Here is a 17,084-nt window from a genome sequence, read left to right as displayed (position 1 = left end):
ATTACTAGTATTTTTTAGCCTTTTTGAATCTAGGCACATGAGCGAAATGTATTTCCCCCCTGCCCACCTTGAGTTGTCCTTTATACTTTGAGTACTATCTTTTTTCCCTCTGCAAGCTGACATAGCTTATAAGATGCCAATTATCTTTCTCTTGAAGATTTGGCAAAACTCACTTGAAAAACCATCTGAGAAAGTGCCTTGTATGGGGGATAGATCTTTGACCATCATTTCAGTGTTTCTGAACATGACTCACTTTTTAATGACTTGGTTTGGTTTTGCTTTCTTAGATTTTTTTCCCCCATATTTTATCATTTGAAAGTTAGTGGTGTGCTGAAGTCGTGTCCGACTCTTTGCGACCCCATGGACTGTAGCCCGCCAGGCTCCTCTGTCCATGGGATTCCCCAGGCAAGAATATTGGAGTGGGTTGCCATTTCCTTCTCCAGGGGGAATCTTCCTGACCCAGGGATTGAACCCACGTCTCTTGCATCCTCTGCATTGGCAGGTGGATTGTTTTACCACTGTGCCACCTACGAAGTCCAACATTTAGTGGTATGAAGTTACATATATGCAGTATATGCTCAGCCTTTAAGATAACTTCTTTGTGAGTGCTGTTAGTTCCTCTGTCATCTGTAATGTTTATTTGTGCTGTCTTTGTGCCAAAGGTTTTCTTTTATGGGTGTTTTTAAAAAATCCAGATTTTTATATTATTTTGTTGTTACTGCTGTAGTTTACCATTTGACTAATACCTGATTGTCCTAAAGATGTTTCCCCTTGATGCTCCTTGGATCTGTTTGTCCTTTTGTGGGTGCCTGAGTTGAAAGCTTTAGTTTGTTTTCAGTTATTTTTCCCATAAATTCATATAAGGCTACATATACCCTTGAGTACTTTCTTGGGCTACTTATTTCACTTATAACGAGTGTTCTCCCTCCCTCCATAAACACACTTGAATTTACCTCTGAGTAAATTAAACAGACTTTGAATTTACCTCTGAGTACATTTTTGGTTGCATCCCAAAGGCTTTCATTTGCAGTAGTCTTATCATTCAGTTCTAAGTACTTTGTAGTTCATGTGTGATTTATCTTTAACTCATTTGTTTGAACCCTTCCACCTACATGGATTTGAAGTTAGATATCATCACTGATTTATAATTTTATTACAGGTGGCTAGGGAGTAAAATCTGAGCGTTGAGCTTTTCTCTGGTCTAATTTGTGGCCCCTTTTTGGTGATGAGCTCTGGGTATTCAGACAGAACGTACATTTTTCATAGCTGGGTATAAGGCCCTGGACACATCTATTTGCTCAAGTTTGCCACTGCATTGTCATCTCAAGATCCTTCGTGTCGGCTTGGTCTTTCCGTTCCCGAGTTATGTTTAGCATCCAGCATCACTGTAGTTCTGTTCATGGGTGTTTTAGCTTTAAATGTTTCAAAGTGATGTTATTAGGGACAAAGTGTGTGTTCAGGGTATTTACACTTTCTAGAGCACTAGAATGGGTTTCCCTGGTGGCTCAGTTGATTAAAAAAAAAAAAAAAATCCCACATGCAATGCAGGAGACCCAGGTTCAATCCTTGGGTTGGGAAGTTTCCCTGGAGAAGAAAATGGCAACCCATTCCAGTATTCTTGCTGGGAGAATCCCATGGACAGAGGAGCCTGGTGGGCCGCAGAGTTGGACATGACTGAGCGACTGCACCACCACCACCACGGAGCACTCAGATGCTTTGGTCCCTGAGGGACCGACCCTTGGTGGAAAGTGGGACTCTACTGTGGGGCCCTGTCCCTCCCAGCTTGGGGCTGATGCTGTGGTCAGGAGCCCATAGACGCCTTGAACTTTCGCATTATCACAATGGGGACAGGCTAGAACTGGGCCCACGTCTGGGTGACACTACTTACCACCTGTGAGATGTTGGGTAAGAAACCTGACCTATTTGAGCCTCTGTTTTCTCATCTGTCCACTGGTGCATTGTCAGAAGGATTAAATGAGACAGCATGAGCCAAGCATACAGTCAGTGCTCAATAAATGGGGGTGGATGTTATGGAATCCTATAGCAGGGCCAAGACAACTGGAGATGCCTAGAGTCTTGGTGCTCCTGTGAGTTGAGGCAATTCCTTGTGGCCCTCTTCCGGGAAGTCTTCAGATAAATCTCTGTCTGCCACCACCTACCCTCCAACTAGAGCCATGACCATCCCAAGGGTGGAATCAGAGCTGAAGGTCACATTGACTTTCCCTGAAGATGTTCTTTCTGGTTTCCAAGGAGGGAAAGGTAGATCCTATTCAGACACTTTAGACTCAGTGGGCTTGGGTAAACAGAAAGGAAACAGATTTCTTAGAGGAGCTTTTAGAACTGGGCTTTGAGGATTGAGTAGAAGTTCTGTGGGCAGAGTAGCCTGTGATGAAGTCTTAGATAATTTAGGTAGGACCAGATGGGTTACAGTCTGACTTCTATCCCTTGGGTCCCACCTCTATTTCTAAGACATCTTCCCACTACTTCTTGAACTCATAACTCAAGAGCTACTAAATATAGGCCTTTGCTGTTTCTTCATCTTTCTGTCTTCCCACCACCTCAGCCCAGGGAGTGAAGGGTTTATTTCCCCCATGCCAGCTGTGCTACAGCTCCCACTATTCCTCTGTTTGCTGTCTCTTTCCTGTTTTTTCTCCCCTGATACTCATGTCACAATTTTAAAAAATGCCTCAATCTGTAGTTAATGTGCATCCCCCATATTCCTGGATTTGGATGTTTTCTTGATTGTACTTGCCAACGATTTGTCTATATTGGTGTTTTTAAAGAAAAGTTTTGTCAATGCAAGAACCACCTCAATAATGCCCAATTAGTGTTACCTGAATTGAAAACTTGGTTCACATATTTTAAAGGTTGACTTGTTTTCAGAATCTGTTTTATCAACATGTTCAAGGCTATAAAATTTCCTCCATGCACCCCTTTGGCTGCATCCCATGGGTTTTGTTACATTTTGTACTATTTGAGTTGTTCAGTTTCAAAAATGTGTCACTTCTATGTTGATTCCTTAACTCATGCCTCATTTAAAAACATATTTTAAAATTTCTCATTGAAGGCCTTTTCAGGGGAGGCTAAGTATTGCAGAATCTACTGCTGCGGTCAAGATCAGGTTATCTAACATTCGTTTCTTGAAGATTTATGATCTCCACTGCTGGATTTTTTTTTAAAATAAGTGCTGATTTTCATAAATGTTTCATGTATGTTTGAGAATTTTAAGGATGGAGAATTTAGGGTTTGGTAAATCTATCTAAGTGTATTCATTGGATCTGATGGCTTCTAAAAGCAGCGACCCCACTCTTTCCTAGGCTGGGCCCCTGCCCTCACACCCTCTTCTTATCCCTGGAGCATCTCTGGGGGGATGCTTTCACCAGGGGAAATCTTCCACCCACTTCTGGGTCTCAAACCAGCCGGGGGTCTGACTCTGGCTTAGAGTAGGGTCTGCTCATGAGGTGGCCTAGAGCACGGGGAAGTACAATGCTCCCAACCCAGTTGTTCCCTCCATGGACTCAGCTCTACTGCTGACCCTTCTGAGGGCTGTGGATGAGACGGACTGGGGTACGAATTCCAGCTCCACTTCAAACCTCTGTGTGACTTTTCCTTGGTGCCTGCCCCTCTCTGAACCTCATCTATCAATTGGGTAGATTCCCACTTCAGCGGGCTGGCCCATGGTAGATACTCAGAGAGGGTCACGATTATCAACAGGAGTAACTATTATCAATGGGGCAGCCCCTGCAGGGAGCTTGGATTCTGTGTTCAAGTTCTCCAGGCTCCCAGCTTCCCCAAGGAGACTGGATGGACAGGGGCTGGGGTGACAAAGACTCCACCAGCGGCCGGGGTCAGACGATCTTCCTTTAATACAAAGTCGATATATCTACATACACAGAGGTGGGAAAACCACCCAGCTGCTTCCGTTTGAATAAACAGTGTTGAAAGCAACAGCAGCTCTGCTCTTGTACAAAGAGAAAAACTCACTTGCTCAGGGGTGGGGGTGGGGCAGAACCCCATCCTTCTGCCCCAGAACGGCCCCATGGTCCCGGGGGGGTGGGGAGGGGCCCCTGATTGGGGCAGCTTATGGCCTCTTTCTCCCCCCGGAGAAGTGGGAACCTCTGACTGTGTTCAGTCCTTCTCCTCAAGGTGGGAGATGGCGAGGGGTGCTCGGGCTGCTGGGGGCAGGGGTCGCTGCGACCTCCTCCGTGGTAGTGCCCACCCTGTGGGCTCGACAACCGACGCTGGTGGGCCCGAGTTCCCCCACTGCCCCACCCTCACCCTCCTTGATATGTCTTGAGAATTAAAAAAGAAAAAGCAAAAAATTAAAAAAAAAAGAATCAGGAGGCAAAGGCCTTATTCTTGAGCGAGGCACACCTTTGGAGTAGGTAAAGGGAAAAAAAAAAAGCAAGCCAAGGGGCAGCCTGAGCCCGCGCAGGCCCATGAACACGACCGGCACGCAAGAACGTCTGTTACGGTGAAAAAAAACAGACTGTCTGTGAACAGAATAGGAATAAGCCAAGTTTTTCTTTTTAAATCCGTTGACTGTCAAATCGTTTTTGTTTCCCCCCCATTTGTTTCTTCTTTAAAAAAAAAAAAAAATGAAAAAAATACACTATTAAAAAAAACAAAAACAAAACGAAATGTCACCGGATACAGTTACACTGAGTTCTGAAAGAAAGCTGACTCCTGTCCCCACCCCACTCCCGCCCCCCCAGCCCGGCGACCCCCAGGCTGCGGGGCGGGAAGACTGCCTGGTAGGGAGGACAAGGGGCCGAGCTCCCAGCCCCGCCCCCTCTGGTTCTTGGGAACAGCCCCTGGATTGCTTGCCGCCCCCCTCCCCCCACCCCATAACCTCTCCTTGTGGAATCTTGTTTTAGAAGGGAATGAGGAATGTGCCAAGTATTGAAGGCGGCGGCCCGGCCCAGGGAGGGGGCTGAGGCCGTGCAGGGGGGCTTGAGGGGCTGCGTCATCATCCCCGGAGACCCCTCGGCTGTGGAAACGCGGTTGCCGCCTCCTGCCCTGGCCGCCGGAGGGGGTCCAGGCCTCGGGGGGCCCACCCGGCACTGGAGGCGCAGGGGCCGGTGGAGTCGGGCCAGGCCAACCTGGCTTAGGTTGCATAGTGGTCAAAGCTGCCGAGATACTCCAGTGCCGCCTGGTAGCAGAACTGATATTCATCCTGTGTGGAGAGGGGGCGAGAGGGTCAGGGCAGGGCCCCTGTCAGCGCCTCTGCAGACCCAGGGCTCCCCATCACACTGCAGAGCAGCTGCGCCCCTTGATCCTGTGCCTGTGCTGGGCTCTCCCGTCCTCAGCTGGCCCGCAGAGTGCCACTTGGCCATCCCGGCCTCTTGTGACACTCCCCTGGGGGCTGGGAGGTTGCCACTCCAGCTCTGACTGCCTGGAGACGGGGAGCTCATGGATGCATTTAACCTAGCTTCTGGATCTGGTGGTTTCTAAAAGCAGTGACCCCACTCTTTCCTAGGCTGGGCCCCCGCCCTCACACCCTCTTCTCATCCCTGGAGTATCTCTGTGAGAACAGAGGGGGCTCTTCCACCCACTTCTGGGTCTCAAGCCAGACGCGGAACGGACCCAGCAATGGGTGCAGACACAGACTGGCTCCCCCTCCACCGGCCGGGGCTCTGACTCTGGCTTAGAGTAGGGTCTGCTTATGAGGTGATCGAGAGCACAGGGAAGTACAGTGCTTCCAACCCAGGTGTTCCCTCCATGGACTCAGCTCTACTGCTGACCCTTCTGACAGCTGTGGATGAGACTGACTGGGGTACGAATCCCAGCTCCACTTCAAACTGCTGTGTGACTTGGAGACACGGTGTGGTCCAAGCAAAGGTGCCCACTGTCAACATGATGGTGGGGCTCTGGGCCTGGCTTCAGGATCCATGACCCCTGCCAGGGTCCTGGCTGAGCTGGACCTCACTGAGTCCCTGGGGCCAGGAGAGGGGACCCCTCTGTGTTCATTCCGAGTGACGCTTCTCAGCTCTGGCCTTCGGCTTACTCTTGGGTCAGCCCAAAGCAGGAGGGGCTGAGGACCTTTTACCCTTGACAACCCCGGGAGTGGGGGGTGGCTGTGCCCACTGCACAGAGGAGAGAACAGAGGCTGGTGGTGGCATCAGCATGAGGCCGGGCTGCCCTCCCCTCCCCCGCAACTCCCCCTCCTCACCTCCATCTGCACCATGGCTGGCCTCTGGGTCCGCAGCATCTTCACTGTCTGGAAGATGTCCACCACACCCTCGTACCGCATCCGCTCCAGCACGATGCTGAGCGTGATGAAGACGCCCGTCCTGCCCACGCCGGCGCTGTCAGGGCGAGTGCGCAGGTGAGTTCAGGGGGTGGGCGTGTGGGGAGCCTGGCTCAGCTGCCCAATTTCCATCCTGCCTGCTCTGAAGCCCTCTGCCCCAGGGATGGAAAGAGCCCCAGCGGGAGTGCCCAAGGCTGTGCTCGTAAAGACTCAGCTTCCCGCTACGGGCAGTTCACCTGCAGTGGACAGAGATGGGGCCATCCTGGCCAAACTGTTCCTTGGTCTTGTGCACTTGGCCGATGAAGTCAATGAAGCCCTCCCCCGACTTTGGCACGCCCTGCTCCGGCCAGTCCGTGAACTGGAACTGCCGGACAGTCCGGGACTGGCCGTCCTGGAACGGAGAGAGAGAGCGCCGGGTCCTGTTATCAAGGTCAGTGGCATCACCCTCGCCAACCACAAGCTGCACCAATGCCACTCTCCACCCTTCCTCACCCTCTGCCACCCACCCTCCTTGTCCCACACCATCTTTCGTTGAGATGCTCCGACTTCGTCTGTACCACCCAAGGCTCCTCACCATTTAACTTCATCCAGCAACACCATCTCACATGGCAATCGTTCACCCCCATCCCCCGACTGCTGCTCTCTGCACAGCTCCAAACCCATCCACCACGACCCAAGTGACACCAACACCATTGCTGTCTCTTATCCTCCATTGTGCACTGTCCCATGGTACACCCAACATCTGCCCTTCTTGACCCATTCTCCATCTCCCTGGCAACCTCCTCTCTCGTCTTAGAGTAAAAGAGCACTGTCCCCATACTGTCACCTCCCAAAGCACCACCTTCCACCATGGACATCATCTTTGGCCACTCACCAGCCCTATAATCTCCTATCCCTCACCACTCAAGGGTGCCATCTTCCACCAGCCACCATTGGAAATTCATCGTCTTCTACCTGTGTACTCAATACCTTTGCCTCCTAACTTTCATCATCCACTTACGGTAGTTCATAATCCTTGAACATCTGGTGATGCTTTCTCCATCTCCACCGCTCAACCATCTGTCTCTCCAGTCCTCATCCCCATGACACAACCATCCATCTGTACAATCTAAATCTCAACCACTCACCTCTCCAATCCTCATCCCAAGCATTCAACCATCCGTCTCTCTAATCCTTATTCCCACCACTCAACCATCCATCTCTCTAATCCTTATTGCACCACTCAACCCCTTGGATCCTCATCCCCACCACTCAGCTATCCATTTCTCTAATCCTCAGCCCCAACAATCACCTTCCATCTCTCCTATCCTCATTCCCACCACTAAACCACTCATCACTCAATGCTCCATGTATCTAATCCTTATCCCTACCATTAAACACCCATCTCTCTAATCCTTATCGCCACTACTCAACCTCTTCGATCTTAATCCCCAATACTCAACCATCCATTTCTCCAATCTTCATCCCCAAAACTCAGCCTTCCATCTATCCAGTACTCATCTCCACTACTCAACCATCTATCCGTCCATTCATCACCACCACTCATCTATCCATCTGTCCAATCCTCATCCCCAGCAGTAAACCACTCATCTCTCCAATCCTCAACCCACCACTCAACCATCCATCCGTCTAATCCTTACTCCCACCACTGAACCTCTTGGATCCTCATATCCACCACTCAACTGTCCATCTCTGTAACCCTCATCCCCACCACTCAACCACCTATCTTGCCAATACTCGCTTCCCACTACCAAGCCATGCGGTCCCTCCTCATGGCTCTCTTCCGCCTTTCATTTATCATGACCCAACGGCACCACTTTCCACAATTCATCCTTAGCAATCCACCCTTCTTCCCCTCTAAGCACCATGAGACATTCCACTGTGAGGACCACTGACGCTCTCCGCCCTCCCTCCCTCACCACTTACCTCCCCCTCACAGTCTCTGCATTAAACGCTGCAGCCCAGCGATGCCACGTGATTTTGATGGTCTCCGTCCTCTACCACCTAACGCTTTCTCTGATCCCGCCTTCCTCTCTCTCGGGCCATCAACAGGACTGTCTATCACTGAACGTTCATCATTCCTTTTACTCTTCAAATCGTTTCCTCTTCATTTTATTCCATCTGCCACTGGCCAAACACCTGCCCTTTCCAATCTCACCTTTCTCCATCCACCGCTGGTAACCCATCACCAAGCCATGGTTCCGCGCTCTACTGGCATTCTCCATCCGCTTCTATCTGGACATTCTAGTCTCCAATCCCACCTCCTCTCATCTAAGACCATCCTGTTTACCACCCTCCTCTATCACCCAGCAGTGATGTTCACTGAGTCTCCAATCCCCCGTTCAGCCCACCCAGTGGTGCCATCCTGAACTACCCAAGCACCGTGACCAGCAGTGCTTTGCCCACCAGGGTTCACTGTCCAGTGGTAACATCTGGACTGACATTCCCATGCCCCATCATTCTACCCATGGATTCTCCAATTCTGGCACTAACTTCTATCCTCTGTCACCTAACAGTCTTCATCGGACCCCATCTAATACCTGCCCTCTCCCATCACCACGTGCCTCCGCTGGGTCTTCTCCAGCCAACACCATCTATTCTCTCCATTCTCCTCTCTCTCCATACAATGGTTCCAATTCCTAGCACCTGCCCCCCACCCCCCACTGTCTACCACTCTTTTCCCATCTACAGCGGCCACTACTTGACACCATCAACCCATCACCTTTCCCCCAGCCTGTGTTTAGCCCTCTAATGCTGCCCTCCATGGTTGCTGCTTCCCAGCTAAGGCCCCACTTACTCCCTTTTACATGATCGCCTTGGACTATGTCCCCCGGTGAACAGTGTGACATGTGCTCTGATGGGGACACCACGGGGTCATGGTCCTCTCTCCCACCTACTCGGTGGTGGGAGTGACTGTCCAGCTGGCCCACTCACTCCTGGGCGTTTGCTTCCACTCCCCAACCAGGAAAGCCCTCTCCAGACCAGGGGAACGGTGAGCTGCCTGGAGGGTCTGTCCCTGTACTTACCCGGGCGTCTGTGACCTTGAACTCCCGCAGGATGTACTGAGGCATGTTGTATTCCGCCATAGGATCCACCACGAAGTACTGGTAGCGGGCGGAGCGCTCAGCCGGCCAGTACTGGTGACACTTCTCCTGTCGGGAGGCGGGTGCTGTGGTCAGCCCCGCCCCCACCCCACCTCCACGGCCCCTCCCTGCCCTGCCCCGCCCTGTATGGTCCCTGGCTCACCCGGCCCATCTCCCTCAGCTTGGTCAGCATCACCACGATGGTCGAGTTGTTCTCCCAGAGCATGCGCCAGAAGTCTTCTGTGGTTTCCGCCAGCGGGCCCTGTGTGGCAATGTAGGCCTTCTGCTGCCTGTGAGCGGGGAGGTGAGGCGGTGGCAGTGGTGACTCTAGGGCCCCAGGGAGGCCCAGGCCCAAGCATCATCTCCCTCCCGATCTGGTTCAACCCCCCAAAGAATCCTGTTCTGCACCTGGAGAGACCACCAGCCTCGGACTCACTCCAACTTCGAGAGGAAGCTGTGGGACTGTCTGCAGGCATCTCTGCTTTCATTCTCCGCCCCCTCCAGGGGCATTAAGTTAATATCTATTGTCTGCTCAGGCCAGGCTCCCCTCTAGGGCTACATATAGCTGCCCATTCCCAGAACACCCTCCTTTGAGAAGCCCTGAGCAATCTTGGCACTACTGACGCTCGGGACTGGATGATTGTGATGGGCCGCTGTTCTGTACCCAGTGGGGTGTCCAGCAGCATCCCTGGCCTCTGCCCACTAGAAAGTGTTAGTGCTCAGTCATGTCTCTTTGTGACCCCATGCACTGTAGCCCACCAGGCTCCTCTGTTCATGGGGATTCCTCAGACAGGAATACTGGAGTGGACTGCCATCTCCTCCTCCAGGGGATCTTCTTGATCCAAGGACTGACCCTGAGTCTTCTGCACTGCAGGCAGATTCGTTACCATCTGAGCCACCGGGGAAGCCCTATGCCAGTGGTAACCCTCCTCTCTCAAGTCCCATTTTAACCATCAAAAACATCCCCAGATGCTATCAAGTTTCCCCTGGGGGGCAGAACTGCCCAGATCGATGCTTTTCTCTGAGAAAGATGGACAGATGTGATCATGTTCCAGCCAGCAGCCATCGGTTAAATGCATATCTAAAGAGTCTCTCCACCTCAGCTGTGACTGCATGGGGCTGGCAGGGTCTCTCGAGCTCTCTCCCATGCAGGACCGGAGCCCCGGTAGCGGCCAGGGCCAGGTTTACCTGTAACCATCAATGAAGCTGGCGTTAATGTAGTCGGAGCCCTCCACGCCCCGGATGGGTTGTAGGCAGACCCGGGTGCTCTCGTAGGGCATGATGTTAACCAGGCGGTTCTTGAACTTGTTACAAGGCAGATTGGCACTGATGAAGCGGGATGTGTGGGCTTTGGAGTTGGCCAGCCGCTGTGGAGACGAGGGGATGACATCAGGACAGCCTCCATCTGGGGACCCAATTTCCCTGGGTGGGGGGCAGGCTGTGTGTTCTCAGCCAGAAGGCTAGCAGGGCCATGGCGGGCAGGGCAACACCAGCCCTTCTACCCTCTGGTCCCCTTAATGGGGGGGTGGAGAGAAAGAACTCCGGTCTCCTGCTTAGCCCCCTTTCCCCCACCCAAGCACAGCATCCTCTACTCGTTCCTCCCCACCCACCTTGAACTCGAGTTCCATGCCAGTGACGTGCTCGCCTGGCTCCACCTGCGTCAGCTTCTGGATGTAGGCGTAGAGGCTGCGGGCAGGCACCTCCGTATTGCCGCAGCCCACGGCCTCCAGCAGGGCCTCGTGGATGAAGCTGTACTGGTCCTCCGTCTGCACCATGTAGTTGCGCTGGGACCGCATGAGCGTCACGTGGCCGTACACGTCCACCGTCTTCTCTGGCTTGATCCGCTCCAGCATGGCATCAATGACGATAAAGCAGCCTGTGCGGCCCACACCCGCACTGTGGAGACGGAGGGGACCGTCAGGGGGCACCCGAGGGCCAGGGGAAAATGGGGGACAGGGTGCAGAGGGAGCCGGGAGTGAAGGGGCGGGGGCCAGGTACCTGCAGTGGACCACGATAGGGCCCGCGTCCGGCGGGTTGCAAGTCTTGACTCTCCGCAGGAAAGCCAGGAACGGCGTCGGGTACTCAGGCACCCCGTGGTCCGGCCATGCCGTGAACTGGAACTGCCGGACCTCCCGTTTCTCGCTGGAGCCGCTCTAGGGGTTCCGGGGACACTGTTGGTCAATACAGCCCAGCACCCACGTGCCGAGCCCAAGTTCACGCCTCAGACCACCGTGTCCCTGATTTGGGTGCCCAGCTGCTCCAGGGTGTGGGGGTGTCTCCACTGCAGAGTGTCCCCAGCATCTTCGTGCACTGCTCCCCATTTCTCCCTAAACCTGCTCCCCCATCTCAGCTGATGGTGGCGCTGTCCTTCCACGCACTCTGGCCAAAATGTAGGCGGAGTCGCTCTTGACTCCCTTCCCCTGCCTGTCCACATGCAGCATCAGTCAGCACAGCTTTCAAAGTCTTTCCCAAGCCCGCCCACTTCTCACTCACCCCCTCCATGGTGATCACCTTAGTCCAGCTCACCGTCATCCATCCAGACCAGAGCAATCACCTGTTCCCCCTGGATGTCCCCACAATCTATTCCCTCCACAGCAGCCAGAGGGCGCTGGTGAGCACCCGGGTTTGGTCCCCCGGCTCCTCTGCCCACAGCCCTCCCTGGGCTAAAAGCCAGAGTTGCCCCTGCCTTTGCAACCCACAAGGTTCTGCACCTCCTCCCATCCCCTCCCTGCCCTCACCTCCTCCCACTCTCTGCTCCAGCCACAGGACTCCTCACTATTCCCAAAACACGCAGGGCCTTTGCCAGGAATGCCACCCCCAGATCTCTGCAAAACTCCTTTCCTCACCAACTCCAGGTCTTCCACTACATACTCTAATGTGTAAGATTCCTGGGGTTTTTTTCATATTTGTTGTCCACTAGACTGTAAGCCCCACAAGAGTGGTATTTGACACACAAGTGTCTGCTTAATGTGTGAATCAACTGAAAACCCTTACTCTTGTCTTTTTACTCAGGTTTCTGGCACCTGTGCCAGGCACAGGCTCTATGTAAGGGCACGTGGCTGGCTGCCAGGGAAACACAGTGGTGCCAGAGCACCTCTCTCTCCCTACATGACAATAAAAAGTGTCCCCAGTCTTCCAAGGCACTAGAAGTGAGAACACACAAATGGCACCCTAATGAAACTTACAAGCCTTTGCATAGCGAAGGAGACCATAAACACAACGGAAAGACAGCCCACAGCACGGGAGAACATACGTGCCAACCATGCAACCAAGGGGCTTAATCTCCAAAACAGATAAAGAACTCATTCAGCTCAACAAAAAGCCAACAACCTAATTGAATAATGGTCAGAAGATGTAGACATTTCTCCAAAGAAATACATCAAAACTCTACAAATTCCAAGGGATGGAGAGGATGCAGAGAAAAGGGAACCCTCCAACACTGGCGGTAGGAATACTAATTGGTGCAGCCACCGCGGAGAACAGGAGAGGTTCTTCAAAAAACTAAAAATAGACCTACGTATGATCCAACAATCCCACTCCTCGCCATATATCTGCAAACAAAACTCCAATAAGATACAGGCACCCCTATGTCCATAGCAGCACTGTTTACAACCGCCAGGACAGAGAGACAATCTAAATGTCTGCTGACAGATGAATGGATGAAGACGTGGCACTTAAGTACAATGTACTACTCAGCCACAGGGAAGAATGATCTAATGCCGTTTGAAGCAATACGGACAGGCCTAGAGATTATCATACTAAATGAAAAAAGTCAAAGACGCATACGATAAAAAATACCATGGTATCACATGATAAAAAGTCAAACTATCATATAATAACACTTATATATCACATATGCTATCACATATAACATTTAACATATGGTAATATATGCAGAATCTAACATACGGCACAAATGAACTTATCTATGAAACAGAGACTCGTGGATACAGAAACCAGACTTGTTGCCAAGGGGGAGGGGGTCGAGGCAGGGCTGGAGCAGGAGACGGGTTAGCAGACGGAAGCTATTATATATACAGAATGGATAAACATCAGGGTCCTACTCTACAGCACAGGGAACTACATTCAATATCCTGTGATAAACTATGATGGAAAAGAATATCAAAAAAATTGTGTATACATATAACTGAATCACTTTACTGTACAGCAGAAGTTAACATTGTGAATCAACTATACATCAATAAAAATATTCAAAGTGCCCCCAGACATTGCCAAATGTCCTCTGAATGGCAAAATGCAGCAACCGAGAATCACTGAGTGAGACACATGGAATCACGTGATGGACAGCAGTCATCAGTTAAATACATAGATGAAGATTCCCTCTACCTCAGCCCCAACTGCCCGCTCTGTCCTCCATCTAAGGCTGGAGGCCCCCCTACTGCATGGCCAAGACCCTGCCATAAACCCAGCCTGGGTGAGGGAAGGGGTCAAGACTGATCTCGGGCTGGGGGCTGGTGACTGCCAGTGAGGGGAGGAGAGGTTCATTGCTAAGCTGGATTCTGCTGGTTTGTCCTGCTGTGGCTGCAGACAAGAGCCGTTCCCCTGAGGCTCAGTGTCCCCATCCGTAAAGTGACCGCTTGAGAATGCACCCAGCCTGGGTCAATGTGGTTTCTCTTCCGTCCAATGGGGAGTTCCCAGGGCAGAAGCTCATCTCCCTTCTCCACCCACCATTGCCCCCTCCCACAGCCCCCCGGTCCCATCCGGGCCCTACCTTGTGCAGGGAGAACGTCCTCACGCAGAACGTGGCCAGCTCGATGGTGTCCAGCAGCGTGACCTGGATGAAGCCGTAGGTCTCTGTGCCCCTGTTGGGCCAGTACTGGTCGCATTTGATCTGCACCAGGTGAGAGAACACAGGTGAGCATGGGCCGGGGCCGGCGCAGGGCCTGGGGGCCGCAGGGCCCAGGCCTCACCCGTGATTTCTCCTCTAGCCGCGTCATCATAACAATGGTGGCCGAGCGCTGCTCCCACACCATGCGCCAGAAGTCGCCGAAGGTCTCCGGCAGCGGCCCCTGCGTGGCGATGTACGCGTTCTGCCGCCGGTAGCCGTCCACGTAGTTGGCATTGATGTAATCGCTGCCCACGATGCCTAGGCCGGGGGTGGCGGAGAAACTAGAGATCAGTGGGGGTGCTCTATCCTTCTAGGCTGGCTCCACCTGGTCCACCGCTTAAAGGAAGCCCTCCGAGACTGCCCCAGTCTATCCCCAAGGAAATCATGGCGCATATACTCCACGCTTTCTCTGCCTCAACATTACTGCCATTTGGAGATAGACTGTTCTATGTCGGGAACGGTCCTTTGCATCGCAAGGTACTGAGCAGCATCCCTGGCCTCCACCCTCAAGATGCCAACAACACCCCACCCCAAGCTGTGACAACAAAAATGTCCCCAGACATTGCCAAATGTCCTCTGTGGCGAAGCTGCCCTGATAAGAGCTACAGATGTAAAGAATGGATGGAAATCTGTAGTGGACAGCAGCCACCAGTTAAATACAGATCCTAAACTTCTCAATGGCTTCTGGGTAGGGCTGGACCAGGCCTCAGTTTCCCTACCTATCTCCTAGCTAGTCCACTCTGGCCTGGCCCCCCTGGCCAAGAGGAGACATGGGGTCTATGTGTTCTCCATGGAATGAGGACAGGCCAAGGCTGCTGGGGAGGAGCCTGGGACCCCGCACGCTACCTTCGATGGGCTGAAGGATTACGCGGGAGTGGTCGTAGGCGATGACGTTGGCATAGCGGTTCTTGGGCTTGTTCACTTCCAGGTTGGAGTGCTCCCACGTGAACTGCTGGCCCGGGTCAATGGACTATGAGAAGCAGGACGTGGGAGATGTTAGGGTAGGCATCTGTGGGCCCCAGGAGGGTGGGAGGTGGGGGGGCTGGCTCACCTCATACTCCTGGGACAGCTTGAGGCTGTCGTTGGCCTTGAGTCGTTCCGTGTGCTCTGCCATGTCCCCGATGGGGATGGGCGGGTGGCTGAGCATGCCTGCAGGGAGAGCAGACCCGCCCATGTGGCCAGTCACTCGGGGGGGCCAGGCCGGGGAGGGGAGGGGACTGGGGGTGCTCTACGGAGTGAGTCTGCGATGGACGAGCTGCGGGTTAGAGGGGGTGGCGGGGAAGAGGAAGGTTTGGGGTGGGCCCCATGGGGGCGAGGAACCCAGGCCTGGAGGGAGCACTAGGTGGAGTCTCCCCCACCCTCCCCAGGCCCCCCCGACAACCAGCTGGGGAGGCAGGTGCTGGGGGAGGGTTGCCCCGCAGGACTTTAAGCTCCTAGTGCCTCGTGGCAAGAAGCAGGCAAGTGACACAGAGATGAAGAAGCAGATGTGGCTGGCTGAACCTTCTGGAATGTTGTCCCCCTGGTGAGGGCGGGAGGCCCACACCCCGTCTGCCCCCTTGGGGGTCGGAGGGACCAAAAAGTCCTCTGCCAGGTGGAGCTGAGGGGCTGGGGAGGGGATGCACGGGCTATGTGTTTGTGGGATGATGGAGTGGGTGTGGGTGCTTCTTCCCCATCTTCAGGCCTGCCAGACTCCTCTCTCCTGGGGGCCCAGCGGCCACGCATGCACGCACACACACACACACGCACACACACACACACACACTCAGCAGCTACCGGGAGGGAAACTGACAGCTGTGCGCCAGCACCCAAGCACCGGTGTTAAACCTATGGGGACTTGCCAAGTTGACTACTGAAGAGCTGTTGTCCCGAGTCCCTGGGTGCTGCCCCAGGGCCCACGTCTAAGAGGGCTGAGGCTGGTGTCTATTTGACTGGTGGGTCCCCCTGCCTCTCGCATGTATTTTGACACACACCTGTGCCCTACATCCCTGCTCCCAGCCCCGTTCCCTCTCCTCCTGCCTCTCTCTCTCTCTCTCACACACACACGCAGTCACAACCTGCCACCTTAGAGCCCAGGGGACCAGACCCCTGCCCCCTTCGAGAAGCCAGCGCAGGACAGGTGGGCGGAGAGAGAGGAAGCCGGATGGAGAAACCAAGGATGAAAACAAACAGGAGCGAAAGGAAGCCAAGAACAGAGAGACACCGGAACTAACTTTCAAAGTGAAACCCCGGCTCCCTGAGGGGGCTGCTGAGGCCTGAATCTGCAGAAACAGCAAACAATAAATAAATGAAAACACGCGGGGGAGGCGGCCCACCTCCCCCCATCCCTCGCCGGGTGCGCGCACAGCGGTCGACGGACAGATAGATGCAAAGGGCGGAGCAACTTCAACGAGTGAGGGACACACGGCCGCCCCAATCAGAGAACCCATGGCAGCGGCTGGGCATCGCCTCAACTGGACACTGGCGAGTCCTGATTTTCAGCCATGACTTTGGCAAGATCTCAAAGCTTTTAGGTTCTTCTATCAACCTGTCATCCCCGCATCCGGCCACCCCCGACCAACCTGGCCTTGGGTCCCTTGTTGGGGGTCAGCAGAGGGGATTTTAGAGGAGAAGCGGGATGGTGAAGGAGAAACTTAGGGGCAGGAGAAGAACATATGGGCCCATGCCATGAGCTGTAAGGACAGAGGCCATCAGTTGAACACACACATTTAAAATTCTTATCTGGATGGAAACAGAATTGACATAAGCTAGTCCAGAGACAGAAGAGAGAAGAAGAGACTACAAGGGATGCCATGAGACTTTTCATGATCGCCTGTGGAGGGCTGCAGCCATCAGGTAAATATAAATGATCAAAACCCTCATTTGGAGAAACGTGGGACTAACGTGACACAGTCCAGAAATAGAG

The 17,084-nt window shown here is 53.2% G+C and overlaps 1 protein-coding gene across 1 annotated transcript in view; it reads right to left on the bottom strand.

Moving 5' to 3' along the window:
• Nucleotides 1-3,848: 3,848 nt before the first annotated feature.
• Nucleotides 3,849-17,084, bottom strand: part of PTPRS (protein tyrosine phosphatase receptor type S) — a 74,057-nt gene continuing 60,821 nt past the window's right edge. Inside the window, exons 22-34 of the mRNA XM_070373875.1 lie at nucleotides 16,393-16,440; nucleotides 15,234-15,331; nucleotides 15,029-15,152; nucleotides 14,265-14,440; nucleotides 14,066-14,185; nucleotides 11,332-11,486; nucleotides 10,944-11,229; nucleotides 10,522-10,700; nucleotides 9,497-9,623; nucleotides 9,277-9,402; nucleotides 6,487-6,641; nucleotides 6,173-6,308; nucleotides 3,849-5,176 (exon numbers count right to left, since the gene is read on the bottom strand). Coding sequence (XP_070229976.1) covers nucleotides 5,108-5,176; nucleotides 6,173-6,308; nucleotides 6,487-6,641; nucleotides 9,277-9,402; nucleotides 9,497-9,623; nucleotides 10,522-10,700; nucleotides 10,944-11,229; nucleotides 11,332-11,486; nucleotides 14,066-14,185; nucleotides 14,265-14,440; nucleotides 15,029-15,152; nucleotides 15,234-15,331; nucleotides 16,393-16,440 — 1,799 coding nt within the window. The 3' untranslated portion in view covers nucleotides 3,849-5,107. The remainder of the gene's footprint in view (nucleotides 5,177-6,172; nucleotides 6,309-6,486; nucleotides 6,642-9,276; nucleotides 9,403-9,496; nucleotides 9,624-10,521; nucleotides 10,701-10,943; nucleotides 11,230-11,331; nucleotides 11,487-14,065; nucleotides 14,186-14,264; nucleotides 14,441-15,028; nucleotides 15,153-15,233; nucleotides 15,332-16,392; nucleotides 16,441-17,084) is intronic.

Source organism: Bos mutus, chromosome 7, assembly GCF_027580195.1.
Source record: "Bos mutus isolate GX-2022 chromosome 7, NWIPB_WYAK_1.1, whole genome shotgun sequence".
NCBI classification, from domain to species: domain Eukaryota; kingdom Metazoa; phylum Chordata; class Mammalia; order Artiodactyla; family Bovidae; genus Bos; species Bos mutus.
The sequence above is the reverse complement of the archived record's forward strand: the minus strand, read 5'-3'. Positions and strand labels throughout refer to the sequence as shown.